Below are 17407 nucleotides of genomic sequence, written 5' to 3' on the forward strand. Positions count from 1 at the left end.
TTAAATTTGTGGTTACTTCAGTTATTAAAATCTGTACATTGATGATTATGCAAAAAGCTACTTTAATAAACAATTAAGTGAACAAGTTTGAATTTGCTTTTTGTTTTTTTCTAATCCACTATATACATCCAGACTCAATAGAGGTGCACCAATGGACCAGGCAAATGCCTTTTTAAAAAATGTTAACTCAGAGCAGTCAGAATAAATAAATACATTACCAACAAAGACAAAAACACATTTTTGTCAATAAAGACCTCTCAGAAAATATAATCCTAGATGTCCTGTGTCACCACAACAGATCAATGCCCGTCTTTGAAAGGCAGGAGGGAGGTGTGATGAACCACCGGGCTCTGAGCACTTATCGCCATGTGTAATCCCATTAGACCAGACCTTTCATCATCCTCTCCGGAGACTTCTTAAAGGACCTGAAAGCTCTGCTGCAGAGTTCTGGCCAACAGTGTCATTCAATAAAGGAAGAAACCACATGAAACACAACAACTATTAAATTAGCATTAGCTGGAGATCCTGCAGCTTTGGCAGATGACTTGCAGCAGGCTAATGAGGTGGGCATAACGAAGGGAATCATTAGGCAGCTCAGAGAATAAGACTTGAGTTACCAGTTTTTGTTTTTTTTGCAGCCTCCAGGAAACTTAATAAAAATGTTTTTGTGAAACTCCGTCTATCTCTAAGTTTCTAAGAATCGCGGCTGTGAAAAACAAAATTCAGGATAGAAAAAATTAAACGAGGTCCATACTTTCCCCACTTACTAATAATAATAAATGACTGAATGTGTCCATCTAATGTACAGACCTGTCTGTCTGTGCCTGGGGAGTGTGATTTCTCTTTAACCACCGATCCGAATTACCCATGTCAGCTCTTTACCACAATGCATGTACATATGTCAGAATCTGCAGTTTGTGTTGCAAGATTGGCAGAGCACTCTGCAGCAGCAACTGCAGTAGCAACAGCGGCGGACTGCTGATTCCTGCATTTTCACGCAGCGAAGCTTGGGGTGACCTCCACGGCTCAGAGTCCCTCAGGAGCAAACGCATTCAGCACGAGAGCGAGAAGAGAATGCAGCAGAAGAGAGCAGATACAAAGCTCATGGGTCAATACAAAATCTTCCAGCAGTTGCAAAAAAAAACTCCCCAAAAAAACCCAACCCTTTTAAGATCCGTTTTCTTATCTAATCACTGCACAAGCAGAGAGCTGGGACAGAGACTGCCAGAGTGGTAATCTCTTTAATTCTCAGTCAGCACTTTTGTAAAACCTCATTAGAAAGTTTGCTGCTAACCTGCATGTCAAAATCAACACAGAAGCATGAAGGAAATGCTGCTCAGCAAATCCAGTTTATCCTCGAAGAACTGTGTCAAAGGAAACACGAGGAGCAACTATAAAATACACACATTACTCGAAATACGGTTTTGATTAAGTAAAAAAAAAAATCCATATTTGTAATCTCTAGCACAATAAGCAGTGTTTCGCCAATGTTTAGGAGAAAATCACTACTAATAAATCTAAATAATAACATTAGGGTCACAGATTATTTTTGGGAATCTTTAATGCTCAAATAATGTCTGGAAATATAGAGTTTCTGTAGAATCACACTGAAATCCAACAGTGCTTTTAGGAAGAACATGGGTTTTGTGGCTTCCTGATGAATTTCTACACTGCAACTGAATCACATTTGTGGAAAGCTGGAAAACGCCGTTGCTCACAATTCTGTCTTTTAACTCGCCACAGGGGGTTTGTGTCTGACTGAGATGGTTTTATATCCGAATGCGGGGCTCTGACATCGATATCGATCAAGCTGAACCATTATAACCAATAGAAAAATTCAACTGCAGTAGCCACCATTCAACCCATAGAGGGCAGCACTCAGATGGTTTTAGGAAAAAAAATTAGAATTTAAACAGGTTTTCACAAAAAAAGTCACGATTTAAAGGCAGCACATTAAGGTCCAAATTATACAGTTTATCTGCAAAAATAAGTTGATTTTGGGTTTAGTTAGTCTTTTTTTAAAAAGCAACGACTTGCTTATTGTTTTAACATTTAGCAATCAGAAATAATTTAATCAGAAACTCAAACTCAAAAAACGTGTCTTTTCACACAAAACATGTAAACATCTGGTTTCCACTGTAGGTTGAGGATTCTTGATGTTATTTTATAATACAAGAGACAAAAAATACAATACATCCTTCAGCACCGGTTGAAAAATCGCTAATTACTGTAAAAGGAAGTCCCAGCAAGTCATAAAGCTTAAAGAATGTGTTTGATTATAAACGGAACAGAAACCTTCACTTTCTGTATTGAACAAAACAATAACCATGCATACCAATTCACACAGTGTTGTGGGTGGCTGCTGGTTATTTTGTACAGGTCTCACAGCTGAGCCAACAATTCAAGGAAGTTCAAGCAATGGCCCTTTTTCTTTCTCTCCGAGGCAGTAAAGTAGATTTAGGCTTTTTAGTTTCTTGAAGAAAGTCAATCTTTGCATTTTCATACAATGTGTATGTTAAGCATAATTCGACTGATGTAGAAGGGAAAGTTAGAAGACCAATAAACTTTAAATGTTGTTTTAGAAGACGATGACGGACCAAATGGGCAGACTTATTCTAATTGTGCATTGACTTGCTTTATAGAAAGAATAAACCCAGTCTGAGGGGATCCGAGAAGGCATGGCTTGTTAAATAAACAAACATTAAATTGAAAAGAATATTCCTGTAAACAAAGTATGTGCAGTAATAATTTTTTTTGCTTATCAAACAACTAGTGTTTTTACTGGAGCACATGTCCCTTCAATCCAGACGCCGCTGCCCTGGCAGACGCTGCGGAAAGACTGCGCTTACCAACAAAAATGCTGGAATTCCTGCAGATATCCAAATGCTGACAGGCCATTAGGAATGTACCACAGAAGTTTCAAATGTGCACCACTAAAATTCATTCAAGAAACAGAAATCTCTCCTCACTTCAAAAAAAGAGCACTTCTAAAATAGAAAAATTATGTCTCTTTTATAGGAGGCAGAAATATTGAATAGAAATATTTAGTATCCCTGGGTTATGTTGTGATAACTCCCCCCCCATTAATCAACCTTAAGGAAGTGATGGGAGAGGAAGTGATTACAGAAACACCCTGTCTCTCCACCTCCAGGATCTCTGTCCTGCTTAGATAAGCCACTCCTGTTGCTAATTTCAAGCAGAAAAGCAGGAAATGTGACAGTGTAGTTTTCCGCTTCCATAAACAAGATGACTGCCAGGGTTCACCGTCGGCCCTGCGTGCCTCTGAGTACAGCCTCTCTCGGAAAGAGTCTCAGAGAAAGTGAGTGAAGCAGCAGAGAGAGAGAAAGTAGGAAAACAGGAAAAGGGACAAGGCTGAAAAAGACAGGAAAACCCATCAGAAGAGGGGAAACACTGACAAAGAGGTTGCAGGGGAGAAGTGGGGGAACAGGAGTTTATAAGACCGACGGCACGGGGGATCAGTTTCTTTTCTTGTCATGGCTGAAAACAACACAAATGTCATTCTGGACATACTGAAGTCCTTTGATGCTGGTGAGTTTTTTTTTTTTTTTTTTACTTTTCCTTCCCCTTCCATTGCTTCATTTGATGTGGTCTCCTTGGTTGGCGCTTTTTTTTTTTAACTCAAGAATCTGAAGCTTTAATCGCTGCTAAAATGGGTACAATATGTTTGCCAGGGTTCCTTGTGAATAAACAGTTTGCTTTCAAAAACTACCATGTTCATTATCGCCACAGTTTAAAATGTTTTAAAGTTGTATTTTTCTCAAATACGATTTGCAGATAGTGTTTAACTTGTCGGCTTTTCTCTGTGCAAAATGAGAGGGGAAAAAAACCCAGTGATTCTACTAAACATGAAACAGAAAAGTTTTTCTTTTTTATTATTGTTTTAAAGGGGTTATGTTTTAGATGGATAATTGAGGCTGCTTAAAGTTATTATATTTTATCACATTACAACCTCAAATGCCAATATATTTTATAGCAGTCTAGTAGACCAATACAAAACGGCACATAATTGTGAAGTATTAAGATATATAATGTACAGTGAGATTATTTAGCTTCTCTAAACTAATACTTTGTTGCCATAGACTTTTTGGCTGCTTCTCTGATAAATGCTCTCGTTGTTCATTCAAGCAGTTCAGTAGGCTGCCGTGTCTGGCTATGTTTGCAGTTGTGCCAAAACTTGTGCTTTAAAGTTCTCCACAACTTTCACAGAACAGCTGATTAATGCAGAGATTACTTTCACGAATGAAGTGATTTCTGAAGACATCATGTTGCACTGGATTTTGTTGAGATGTACTGTAGTGAAATGGAGTGGATGCAAACACACATTGAATAGTAATTTAGATTATTATAAACAAAATGTCCTTTCAACTTTTCTGGTCTTTATGGTATAATGCAATACAAAAAAAATAATAAAAAAATAAGGATTTTTTACATTTTTCTTTTCACAGCTCCTTTAATTATAGCGTTCTGTGTATCCATCGCTGTGGGCCTACTGTTGGGTGCCACGGTTTACTTGATCCTAACCTGGATGTCCCGACGCAAGGCAGGCTCTGCCAGCATCACCCGCCGCCCACCCCGCCGCTCCCAGAACTCCCCTCGCAGTCGCCCAGGGTTCAACCGCAGCAGCAGCAGCTACGAACGTCGCAGCAACAACAGCTTGATAAGCGCCGCCTTCAGCTTCCATCGCCCGACTTCCTCCCCAGATCACCTGGATGCAGTGGGGCATAAATCCAGCTTCAGGGCCTCCACCTTCCATCCCCTTATTCAGTGCAGTCAGATTGCGAGGGAGGCTGAGGAGGGGAGTCAGACCACGCTGCCTCGTACGCCACCTCTGACCACCTCAGCTGGATCGGCGCAAACCGCTGCAGAGCCAGCGGTCAACCGCTCAAGACCAGAGTCGTTTTGGGGGAACAATGGTCTGAGGGGTTTGGGTGTGACGCAGACCCCTCCTCCAGCTTATGAGAGCATTATCAGGGCTTATCAAGAAACATGTACCTGAGAGGAGTGAGGAGACTTAAATAACTACGCCCTAATGGATTTTTTAAGTGCTTTTTCTGACTTGGATGATGAGATAAGTAGCGAGGATCCAAAGACATGCTCGAGTTTTCCAGCGTCATTTCTGTTTCTCTTCATTTCTTTATTTACTTGTCATTACTGATGAAATAGATAATACATGTGAAACTGACTGTTTACTGTGTAAAAATAAATAATTCATAAAGATGCTTAGCTTATATTTGGATTTGATTCAGAGTTAGAAATGTTTTCATGGGAGGTTATTTTAGTTTATACTCAAAATATAGAAACATGAAGCATTGTTATTGTAAGAAATACACATGAAGCTCAAATGAAGGAAGAGTAAGAAACTATGCAAAATGGCACTTAAGACAGCGTTAGCTTGGCCTAACAGTTATATGTATGCATATTTTTTTGCCCTTTTTGTTCTTACAGCTAGTTTCAGTGGGTATTTTTGAAATCCTAATATTTGTGGGTTTGGATTACCATGATCATTGAGTGCATATATATTTATATATACTTGTAGGCTGATTAAAGATATAGAGGCTGTCTAAGAGTACAATTTTTGGAGGTGCTATTGCTACAGATGCCAAAATAGTTGTTTTTTTGTTTTTTTTTATCTATCTATATGTGATATAGCAAATTTGTAAGAGATAATTGATCATTGACTATATTAAAACAATAGATTTTTAGCAACTACACCCTCACTTTGTGGATTACTCAAGCAATAATTAGTGCTAATTATTTGGAAGAAGTGTTGCAGATTCAGTTTTATCTATATTACCTAAAAAGGTTTGGCATAAAGACAATATATATGGGAAATGTTGGAGCACATAAGGTACACTACTTTATATTCTATAAAGAAAAACCAAAAGTCCAAGTTAATAAAAATACTTTTCTAAGGTGGCTTGATATGAGCCATGCCAGACTTTGTCAAGGGTTTGCAGTACCAATAGTTTTTCTTTATGAATGAATTATTCAAAAACACAGTATTTCACAGGTCTCAAAAGAAATTTACAATCCTATAGGATGTGAAGTGTTTCAATGCGTTGGATTTCTTGTCGATAACAAATAGGAAACGTTATGACATCAGTGATTCGATAGCCGTACCTCTGACCAAATCCTCAAACCCGACAGCACAACAGGAGAATTTGAATAAATCACCCCATACATGCATTCATATTTGTTCCTGGTGTGTTTCAATAACTGGATAACATCATCATATACAAGCTTGGTATAGTTTCTATAATATTTGGGGTCATGTTCTTTGTGTATATTAAGACATATCTAGACAGGATGCTGACAGTCAGTTTTATAGCCTTGATAGTTTTGACCAAATCATAAAGGCTTTTCTGCAACAAAATGTGTTTTTGGTTTTTTTTCCAGAGTAACCATGAATCAATTAGTCCGCCCAAATGGTGGAAGGTTTGAAAGAGGGTTGGAAGGGTTAAATTTGAAACCCTCAGAGCCTCTGGAACAATGTTTTTCTAAAGACTGAGCAACATGAAGAGGGATTTTATGAACTCTGTAAAATATATGAAAATGCTGAGATAAACAGAAACAGAAGAATATGACAGCATTTTAACGTTTGAAAGGCGTTCCTAGAATTTTTCAGAAATTATGGGATGTTCCATTCATTTCAATGGGGCCCAAGATGATCGCAAAAAGCTGAATATTTCATAAGGCTTAAAAGATGTCAATACCAAAGCCGTAAAAAAATAGCAGTAGTGTTTTTGAATGCGCAGAATATGGTAAAATTTGAATGGTTAAAATAGCACAAAGTATTCATTAGTAGTTAACTGGCGAAAAGTGAACGGAAAAAATAGAAGAACTCAAGAGTGTGTAAACGCATACAGCCTTCACACTAATAACTAAAAATCCGTTCAAGGTATTTATTATCAAACTATAAAGTTTGCTCACCTGATGATCCTAGGTGACATCATAGCGGTCGACGACGTATTATTTGTGAGACGAAGATTCTAATAAACACCAGCTGCAGCCGAAGAAGACAATAAATACATTATTTCTTCTAAAGGTTAACCAATAATACTTGAGGTAACTATACTATCTAGTTGTTAAAATGAACTCACAACTTATTTGCTGGTTAGCTTTGAATGCCACCTCTAATTTAACTATTAGTGCGAGCTGTAACAGCTAGCTAGCTAGCCGTTAATGTAGCTTGCTTTCGTTAGATTATTGCTGCGTTTCGGTGTGTTAGCTTTCCAAAAGATGTCACTTTTTGGTGTTTTATCTGTGTGTCACAAAGTGAAGCATGTTTGATCGTGTGCTTCAGGTGAATAAGCCTATATGAAGCAATGCTATACAAGCTACAGTTGGCTAGGACTGGTGTTGACTGTCCTAATGCAATTTATAGAGTTTATTTAACACATCAAACGTTCGACACCCATTAATACACCTGGTTTGCGTAATCTATCGGTTTTTGTTTGTTTGTTTTGGTTGACTGATGTAGAGGCAGAGAGGTGGAGGATGTCTGTAGCAGCTCTCCGTTTGATCCACTGTAGAAGATTGAGCACAGCTGGGCCACCTGGTGTGAATAAAGTGTTCCTGTGGAAACATTTAAGTAAGACATCACACAATAATGACCTACCGCATTGGTAATCCCCTGCTAAAAATGGGAGTTTACATTAAATACATTCATGTGCAAATCATTGTGATCTCTAAATTTATGTTGGACCTGGGTATTCTGTTTCTCTTAAAACTGAGAACAGTTTTTTGTTGTTTTGAGACCGAGTCTTGCCTGGTATTTTATATCCTATTCTTCCAAAGAGCACGCATCACTTTGAAATAGGATTTACTTGACTTTACCTTTATTATGTTGAGATTTAATTTTTTACCAGCAAAAAGTAGCATTTAACTGTGAATTGGAGGAAAAAGTGTACACCATCTCCAGGACGTCTTACAAGTGAAAATCTAAAAGTGTCGCATGCATTTTTATTGAGACGCCTCTGAATAACCTCTGTGCATGGGGGTAGAGGGCGACTCACCTGATTCACCTGTCATCACAAAGACCTTAAAACACAACAAACATTGTTACAAGTACATTAGAACTACCCAGTCAAAGTGCAGACCTAAATTCAATGCAGAATCTGTGGCAAAACTTACAAAGTGTTCTCTTTTGCAAAGGAGAATATAGGCAAAAGTTTGATTCTCTGGATGCACTAAGCTGAGATACACATGACACAAAAGATCTGAAGCTGTATTGAGAGATGGTTCTACAAAGTATTGGTTCAATATGGCAGAATTTAAAAGTTGATCTATCATAAAATGCATTTAAATTTGTGCCTTTTTTTGGTGATTTCCCCCTTTGGTTTGCTCATTTTCAGGGTTGCTTTAAAGCCTAGAAAATAGTGATTACTGTTTTTTTCCTTGCTCCTTGTATACAAAAGACTGTCTTGGCGTTAAAAATATTTGTAATGATTTCTTTATTTTTATATATTTACTATATATTCAGAAGACATTTTGGTTTTTAAACTTCAGTCGTGAACTCATCAGTTTTCTTTTTTGTCATGTTAAACACATAATCCTCCATTCTGCTTCCCAGTTTCAACAGAATTAGATTGCTCATTGGACACTGAGTTATGCTCATAGTAAATAAATTGATTAATGCTTAAGTTGGAGTCTGTTTAAACTATTCACTAATATTAATTTTTTTTCCCACAAAATTTAGGAAAAATAGCTAAAGTAACTAGCACAGTTGTCTTTGGGTAAGTTGCCGTATCGCCATGCCGATTTCAACACTTAAAGTTTGGTGTTTGTGTAAGACAAGTTGTCTCTGAGATGTTGTTTTTCTTCATCCTTCTCTGCAGGGGTTGTCTGTTTATCACTTATGAGGTATTTGCCTTAGATAAGTCTGTGACCATCGACACCAGTGCAATCCTTCAGGAGAAATATAAGTCGTACATTTATCTCAATGCCACACCCTCTACCGAAAGGGAGAATCTGACTGCAGGTAATCATTTTCATTTATAGAGATTTTCGTGCCACATAAGCGAAACCTGTAAACTGTTTTTGTAAATGTGTCTTAGTTACACACAGTCACAGTTAGACATGTGATATTGTCTGGAGTAGCAGGATTAGGCCTGGCTGAGTGTCCTTATGTATTTTGGACATGATTAGTTGTATTTCCATATCCAGGTGGACCATAACATCTGGTACCATTTCCCTCTCTCTTTCCTTCCTCCTTCTACTCTATTTCCTGTATGAAATTTCTGGGTCAGTCTGTTCTATGGTCTCAGTTTTTATAACTCAAGGTCAACATTTTTGGGACAAAATGCTACAAACTGACACCGACACTAATTGCTGTACTCAAGTTTTCCAAGTATTCACTTATTGTGTGAAGTTACTCTTTCACAGAGCTCACACAAATAGCAAGGAGGGAACTTCACAAAGCAGCCAGAAGGTTTCTGGAAATCTCCTCTAAGCTTTTCCTACAGTCACTAGAAGGTAAGAAAATCATCGCTGCTTCAGTGTTATGTAGGAAAATTCTGTATTTAATTTGAAGGAAGAAATGTGATACTGCTGCCTAAAGAAGCAGAAAAGGCTATTTACTTGTCATTGTGGCTGTCCATTTATATTAGGACAAAGGAAACACCTGCCTTAGACATGGACATCCTGTTTTTGTGTCATACGTACCTTTTTGTATCATACATCAATGTGTGTAATCCTCAGTTGACACTTTTTTGAGTTTCCTAGTTTTCATGAACTAGTGTTCAAGGACAAAATGTTAACATTTGAACTTTTGCTAATTGTAAGCTGCCAAAGTGACGAGACAGTTTTTCTCGCTACGAGGTTTGTGATGGAACTCCCCAGACTTTGTTTTAATCTAAAAGCAGTATTGTAGATTAAGATTATTAGACATAGACTGGGTTTAGTTTCTTTGTGCACTTAGCTGTGTTAGCAGCACAATTTCACTTTGTTGTATCGATATTGTGTTAAGTTAGTAAATTGATTTATTGTCTCTGTGTCTAAGAGCACTTTAGTCATGTGGATGCAGACCCACACGAGGTTGCACTATGGCTGCTTCTTAAGAGGACACAGTCACCTAAAAAAGCCGTAAGACTTCAGGCTGTCCAGGAGCTTGCAGAAAATTCCCACTGGCAAGGTAAAAACACAATTGGTGGTCTTCAGCGTTTAATTTGCATCAGCTCATTTGGCATTAGAGATCAAATGTCTCGAATAATGCAGACTACCAGTATCAGACAGCAGCCCAAGTAATCGACCAGCGAACAGCAGTGGGCCTGGCCCGAACGCCTCAAGTAGACCTGCGATTCTTCCGACAGCCGCCTGCACTGCCTGATTTAGAAGATGTATGCATTTCTATAAAACAGTATAATCTGTATTTCCATACCATGGAAAGATGTGCTGCCAACGGCTACCAACAGCGCTTTTGTCTGCTTAGGGTGTGTCAGCAGAGGATGGTCTGCGGCAGCTCTTGGCGTCTCTGCCTCTGTCTGAGGTGGACAGATGTGTGCAGTACTTCACCTCGCTGGCACTGAGGGAGAGCAATCAGTCTATGGCGGCACAAAGGGTATCGTCAACAAATCAATGCACAAGCGTTTGGGGATTTAATGGCTGGGAAAAGTTAGAAAACAGTTGCAATGATTGGTGTTGCAGGGTGGTCTGTGGTGTTTTGGGGGTAATGGGCTTCCCTACGCCCAGAGCCTCACCTCTGTTCCCTCAGAAAAAGCCGAGTCCTTCTGTCTGCAAGCACTCGTACAGCACTCAAAGGTAATTACACATAGACTACATGTGAATTCAGTTCAGTGGAGAAGTCTCCCGGACTGTGACTGATATCTTGTTGTGAATCACAGAAACTTGACTCTGTGCTCTGCAGGTGCAGAGCCACTGTGACCGCATCGTTGAAAATGGAGGTCTGCAGATTCTTCAGAGACTTTATCAGCTTCGAAGGGAGTCCCTGAAGATCCAGAGGAACATTGTGCGTGTAATAGGAAACCTGGCACTAAACGAAAGTATTCACCAGGCTATAGTCCAGTCTGGTAAGTCAGTCCCCATTTCGAGACATGTTTTTCTATCCAGACGTTACTTACTTGACCATACTTGCCTGTCTTTAGGTTGGGTGTCTGTGCTGGCCGAGACGATGAAGTCTCCTCATGTGATGGAAGCGTCTCATGCGGCTCGGGCTCTGGCCAACCTGGACAGGGAGGCAGTGAGGGAGAAATACCAAGATGGCGTCTACATCCTCCACCCACAAACACGTGTTCAGTAGGAAGATGGTTATAGTTTTATGCTAAAATTAGCTTCATTTATTTTCTAAATACAATTAAACAGTCACTTTTTGACTTTGTCTATTTTCAGCCAGCCAAGCAAAGCAGATGTGCTGTTCATCCATGGGATTCTAGGAGCAGCTTTTAAAACATGGAGGCAGAAGGACCGCAGCACATTAGAAGAAAAGAGGGAAGCTGAAAGTGAAGATGACTACACAGAGTGCTGGCCAAAGGTGACAAATATTCATGTCACGTTAAAAACATGAGGATCTTGAACATGTTTAAAAGAAATTAGATCAAATGTTGCCTCTCTGGCTCTAGACTAGAAATTGTCTATTCTCTAAAGAGTTTTAATGATTTTTGAGTAAACAAACCTTACCACTTACTGTTCTGTTTTTATTTATTTTTCTTTTTTTTTTTGGCAGGCGTGGCTGGCGGCTGACTGTCCAAACCTGAGAGTGCTGTCAGTAGAATATGACAGTCATCTCAGTGACTGGATGGCCAATTGTCCTGCTGACAATCAAAGGTGAAAAATCTGTTTTCATCTCATGTACATTTGTGATTGACTCAGGCTGGATACACCAAAGTACTTGAAGTGTTCATGTTGCTTTTTGCTGAAAAGGAAACACGGTTTTAACGTGACAACGCCACCAGTGAGAAAAACTGCATTTTGGTTCCAGACCAACGAGTTTGCAGTTATTTAGAGTTTTCTATTTTTTTCTACGTTTGTCTCATCAGGAAGTCGTTGGCGTACAGAAGTCGAGAGCTGCTAAACAAATTGAAGCTCGCAGGAGTTGGGGAGAGACCTGTGGTGTGGGTAGCTCACAGTATGGGAGGTATTTTGCCACAAAACATCTCTTCCTATTCCTTCAGTTCAGTTTAAGAATGTATGTTTTACTTCCGTGCCATCTTGTGTTTGATTTCTCTGTTAGGTTTGCTTGTGAAGAAAATGCTGCTGGATGCAGCCGATGACCCAGATCTGCAGGGATTGTTAAAGAACACTAAGGGAATTATGTTCTATAGTGTTCCTCACCATGGCACCTTCATGGCAGAGTACTCTGTCAATGTCAGATATCTCCTGTTTCCCTCTATAGAAGTCAGGGAACTCTGCAAAGGTGAATCTCCAGTTTTCATTTTGAGCTGCGTAACTCTCTGGGTTTAGTTCAGCCTCTAAAACGTCAATATCTGCGTGTCTAAAGACTCACCAGATCTCCGCAGTCTAAACGAGGGCTTCCTCAATATTGCCAAAGAAAATGAAATCAAGTTGCTGAGCTTTGCCGAGACCCAGCCTACAAACATCAGTCCCATGATCAAGGTTCTGGTGGTACCAACGCAGTCAGCAGGTGTGTAACACTTGACGCCACGCGACATGTGTCCTTTCGTTTCTCATTTTCAGTGTGCTTTCGTTTTGTTTTAGATCTCGGCCTTGGGGAGCTTATTAAGGTGGATGTCGATCATCTCAACATCTGCAAGCCAGAGAAGAAAGACTCGTTTCTGTACAGACGCAGCCTGCAGTTCATCCAAGAAGCACTGCAGCATTTCATCAGCCAGTGATGCAACTTCAGAAGCACAAATAACAATGATGCAACCTACTACTTGAAACTGACCATCACCCTACACCCTTAAATCAAACCTGAAACGACACCTTTCCAACTTATCACACAATTAACATGGGCACTAATCATTATGTGATCATTTGTCATATTCAAATACCAATTGAATAAGACAAATGAATTTTGTTTTACCCATTAATGTCTGTGGATATGTGTCAACTGTGATTTAAAAAAAGTATTGGGATTATTTTTTAGGTAGGCATTTCCTGCAAGTCAGACACATTTCCGTCATTTTAGTTTTCACACGTCACCATTACCATGTTTACGATTTAGCTTATCCTTGCACATAGAATATAACAAGTTCTTTTTAGTTTGTAAAATACTCCTCAGTAGTTTGGACCAGTGTGTTGGTGTTGAGCTTTATTTTTATATTTATAAATTGTACAGATTTTTGTGCCAAAATGTGTTCCTTTCTGAGCCTGGCCTCAGAAGGCTCTGATTTAATATTACATCAGCTCACTTGATTTATCTTGAAGATTAATTGAGCAGTAGAAATGTTTTTACTGATATAATTGATTTTCTGACTTAAAACCTAATATAAATGCAGATTGATGACAATAAATCCAACAAATGAGTGAAATTGAAGATCGTTTGTGCGTTTTTTTTTTTTGACATCGCTTATTCAATGTTTTGTGTTGCACAACAGTAAAACTATTATCTCTGATAAACCTATAAACTATTTTCTTTGGGAATAACAGCAGATGAATAATAAATATTATGCATCAAAATGGGTTATAAAGAAAATTATGCACATATCCTTAGAAATGATGTCTTGCAAACTAGTTTATCTTTAATCGGATGAAAGGAGTTTGTCAAATACCGAATGAACAAAAGTTGTCCCTTGTCGCACGCCGTACACTTGTCACTGAAAGTTGCTGCTACCAGCTGGTCGGAGAGGAGTCAATTACTGTAATTATACAGAAATCTGGAATATAATCAGGTACGTGGATGCATGATGAGTTAATCGATACGTTAGACATTTAAAGCAGTTGTTTAGCCGAACAAATCTCTCGTCAAATGATGCATTTACTTAGCGTTAGCAAGGTTAGCTAAGATCAGACAACAGATGTTTCATAAAAGAATAACTTTGGTTCTCTGTACTCGTATTTCACTGGTTACATTCAAATTAATTTCCTTTATTTATATAATAATTAAACTGCTAACTATGAACTGTGGTGATGATTATTTAGCCCATTAGTTGGCTGCGGCTGAGGAAGTGCTTTGTTGATCACCTCTACGTGTGTCAACATGGTAAACGTCCACAAAGGAGTCCTTGTTGAATGGTAAGTGTGAACCTCAGGTGTTCCTGCAGAAGTCTGAAAGTAATATTGTATATATTGAAAATACACAATTTGAAAGAATTGCTATTTGCATTTAGTATTTTAAACAGAAAACCAAAACAATAACGATGTTAGTAATACAAAAAAATGTCAGCCTAGTTCCGTGGTTTCCTTACCAGCTACGTGCATGACTTTATCACTTTAGATTTTAAATTCTGCCATCTGAACAACTACTTAAAGTGTTTATTTTGTAAAGGAACTCTTTCGTTTCTTCTCTACCAGCGATCCTGCCATGAAACAGTTCCTCCTCTACCTCGACGAAACGATGGCTTTGGGAAAGAAGTTCATCTTAAAAGATCTTGATGACACGCATGTTTTCATCCTGGCAGAGGTGGTTCAAATCCTGCAGGAAAGAGTCGGCGAGTTAATGGACCAGAATTCATTCCCCATCACACAAAAATAACAATCTATAGAAAAAATAAAACTCCTGTACTATGGACTGGTTGGCATTGTTTTAAGGTGTTTTTTTTAGGTGGTTTGCAGCCATTTGCTCAACTGGAAGAGCTGCTGATTATTTCTATGAAAACTCATTTACACTGTAGCTGCTTAGCAAGTTTCTCTTTATTGTGTTGGATTATCTAAAGCTGATAAGTGTTGCATAGAAATGATTCTTAAAGGAAAGGACACAAAACTTCACAATAACCTGCTTCTTTGCAGGTGATCCCTGACTGAACATTTGGAGATGGTAATTAAACCCAAGCAAGAAAAGAACCAGAAATTGGCATTATCATTGATTTATTTTATTTTTCAAAAGTTTATAAATAAAATTACTCCACCCAGAAACAAAGCCTTCTCTTTTCATGGGAAATATAATGTACAAGCATTTTGCTTCATTTTTTTTTTTTTTACAAATGGAATAAGCCAGTCAACATTAAATCAAAGATGCCTGCGGGTTCTCGGCACTCAGAGTAATGTTAGAAATTTAATTATGTAATTCATTGCTTCTTTTTAAAAACGTCAAAATATATTTTGAATGACTACACGACTGAATGGTTAAACATTTTATTTTCTTTTTATTATTTATTTCTTTAATATTACAGGTAATTTGCTGAAGGCTCCACATTTAGACATATCAGCATTATGTTCATGCCTTATTGATTACATTTATTCATTTTATGTTTCTTGACTTTGTATTGGCTTCCACTCATTTATATTTCTGAAACTCTAACCTGCTCAGAAACAGGCTTTTAAGTTTACCTTACTATGACTGTCTGGTTTTGGTTCGGCTCATGAATGAATGCTTCAGGTAACCGTTTTGGTGTTTTTTCCCCCCGAGTCGTTCTGCAGTTTTGTTTCATGATTACGGTGCAGTTTGAACCGTTGCCTAAAGGGGGCACCAAACACAACTATTTGAAAGCCTCGTTATTATCAATCTAAAACGACTGCTGAAAGTTTGCGGCGATAAACTATTCTAGAGTTCCGGTTATTTTCAAAATAAGATTATTAGTCGTTTGCAACTATAACTGCGTTTTCTTACAGCTTTCATCAAAAACATTTCTGCCGCTCTAATTTTAAAACATTTAGAATGCGTACACAATAAAAGTGATTGATCATCTCCTTTGAGAGTCGTAAAAAGCCTGTTTTTTTGCATTTGTGTCCTTCTTGTTTCTACATGTTTCTCTTTTTTATAGTTAAATTTAAATTGTCAATGGTTCCCATTAAAAACGTATTTACGGGGGAGGATTTAATTTGTCCAAGACATGTGTCCATTTGTTTTATTTTGAAGATAATTTTATAGTGATTCTAGATCCGGTTTCTGAAACATTAGCAACAATGGACGATTTTATGAGTGAAGATAAGGTAGGTTGTGTTCTCAATATTCGTCTCTTACTGGAGTGAAAACTTTAAATCTGATAAATACTACATTTGTATAATCTACATGTTTAAATATGCGCAGTATTTGATGCTACAAAGGGCACTTGTCCCTCTGAGCAGCTCCGCGGGTTGGCTAGCTTGTTAAACTGTTTTGTTTCTTTGCAGACCACGTTCATTGTCGAAGAAGTGAGCAAGATCATAAAAGATGTAAGAGAAACATCCGCAATTGTAATTGTTAGTTAATAAAATCTGACAGTGTTATTTAAAGGAACTATTCAACCCTTTACCTGCGAAATTTGTGATTAGCCATGCCTGGTTGCTAAGGACACTAACGGTTGCCAGGCACCGTTTTTATCCTTTCTTTTTCATTGGTAGAGACCGAAACATATACCGGAAGCAGAACTTCTCCATTAACTAACATTTTCTAGGTGTTTATAAGATCGGTAAACATTATCTGGTCCTGTGCAGTCTGTAGAAACGGTGATAGGAGAAAACTCCTACAAGCATGGCAGAGTGAACCAGTGGACCACCAGCGTGGTGGAGCAGTGCCTCATTCAGCTCAGCAAGCTGGATAAGCCCTTCAAGTTCATCGGTATGTAGACCTCTGATTTAAGAATGGCATTTCTAGTTCTTGTGTTTCTGAACACCGTTTGTGTTTGCTTCAGTAAACTGCATCATCATGCAAAAGAATGGAGCAGGGCTGCAAACAGCCAGCACCTGCTTCTGGGATAACAATACTGATGGTAAACGCACTTCTTTTTCTTCAAATCATACAGCTTATGAATATTTAGTAACAGCTTTAGTGTTTCAAAATTGTTATACATGCGTTTATAAACAACATGGTTTAAAATTGTGCAAATATCAATTTTATAAAAGCTTGTGGGAAAGAACTGTAATCAAAGAAAACCTGAGAACAGCAAGACTGTTTTTAAATGACGAATTATTTTTTTAAACATCAGGACTACCATAACTAGTTAAGTTTAGAAAGCAATTACCTTTTCCCACATAGGATCAGGTTAGATAACTTCTGTCCTTCAATAAATGAAATTCTTTGAAAATGGTACCCAAGTTATCCATTTCTGATTCTAACATATGATCTGAAACATTTAACAAAAAGAGAAGTCCATAAGCAGCAAACACATTTTACAGCACTTTTTGCATATTTGTATCCAACAGGAAGCTGCACAGTGAGATGGGAAAACGACACTATGTATGTCATCATCAGCGTCTTTGGGCTGGCCATCTAAAACTATAGCATTATTAAAACTCTTAAATTTTCTTGTTTTACACAAAGTAGAATGTTGGGTGACATTTTATGAAATGTTATTTGTATGTTAAGTGCAATTAAACACAACCTTTAATA

General features: G+C 38.2%; 4 protein-coding genes across 4 annotated transcripts; all 4 read left to right on the forward strand.

Moving 5' to 3' along the window:
• The first annotated feature begins 3198 nt into the window (after positions 1 to 3198).
• myct1a (myc target 1a) lies at positions 3199 to 6394 on the forward strand. The gene is made up of 2 exons (XM_008397688.2): positions 3199 to 3549; positions 4467 to 6394. Exons 1-2 carry the CDS (start codon positions 3495 to 3497, stop codon positions 5015 to 5017), a joined length of 606 nt encoding a protein of 201 aa, XP_008395910.1. The 5' UTR covers positions 3199 to 3494; the 3' UTR covers positions 5018 to 6394.
• A 580-nt stretch (positions 6395 to 6974) lies between these two features.
• On the forward strand, positions 6975 to 13474 carry serac1 (serine active site containing 1). The gene is made up of 17 exons (XM_008397687.2): positions 6975 to 7086; positions 7502 to 7612; positions 8720 to 8756; positions 8859 to 9001; positions 9406 to 9495; positions 10022 to 10153; positions 10237 to 10358; positions 10451 to 10579; positions 10666 to 10779; positions 10886 to 11048; positions 11124 to 11274; positions 11368 to 11509; positions 11702 to 11802; positions 12015 to 12112; positions 12209 to 12391; positions 12476 to 12619; positions 12694 to 13474. Exons 2-17 carry the CDS (start codon positions 7519 to 7521, stop codon positions 12828 to 12830), a joined length of 1980 nt encoding a protein of 659 aa, XP_008395909.1. The 5' UTR covers positions 6975 to 7086; positions 7502 to 7518; the 3' UTR covers positions 12831 to 13474.
• A 249-nt stretch (positions 13475 to 13723) lies between these two features.
• On the forward strand, positions 13724 to 14668 carry gtf2h5 (general transcription factor IIH, polypeptide 5). Its single transcript, XM_008397686.2, has 3 exons — positions 13724 to 13829; positions 14080 to 14172; positions 14452 to 14668. Exons 2-3 carry the CDS (start codon positions 14138 to 14140, stop codon positions 14630 to 14632), a joined length of 216 nt encoding a protein of 71 aa, XP_008395908.1. The 5' UTR covers positions 13724 to 13829; positions 14080 to 14137; the 3' UTR covers positions 14633 to 14668.
• A 101-nt stretch (positions 14669 to 14769) lies between these two features.
• On the forward strand, positions 14770 to 17407 carry dynlt1b (dynein light chain Tctex-type 1b). Its single transcript, XM_008397685.2, has 5 exons — positions 14770 to 16029; positions 16210 to 16251; positions 16513 to 16636; positions 16710 to 16787; positions 17221 to 17407. The coding sequence occupies exons 1-5, from the start codon at positions 16003 to 16005 to the stop codon at positions 17289 to 17291; spliced, it is 342 nt and encodes a 113-aa protein (XP_008395907.2). The 5' UTR covers positions 14770 to 16002; the 3' UTR covers positions 17292 to 17407.

The sequence above is a fragment of the Poecilia reticulata genome, linkage group LG21 (assembly GCF_000633615.1).
Source record: "Poecilia reticulata strain Guanapo linkage group LG21, Guppy_female_1.0+MT, whole genome shotgun sequence".
Lineage (NCBI taxonomy): Eukaryota > Metazoa > Chordata > Actinopteri > Cyprinodontiformes > Poeciliidae > Poecilia > Poecilia reticulata.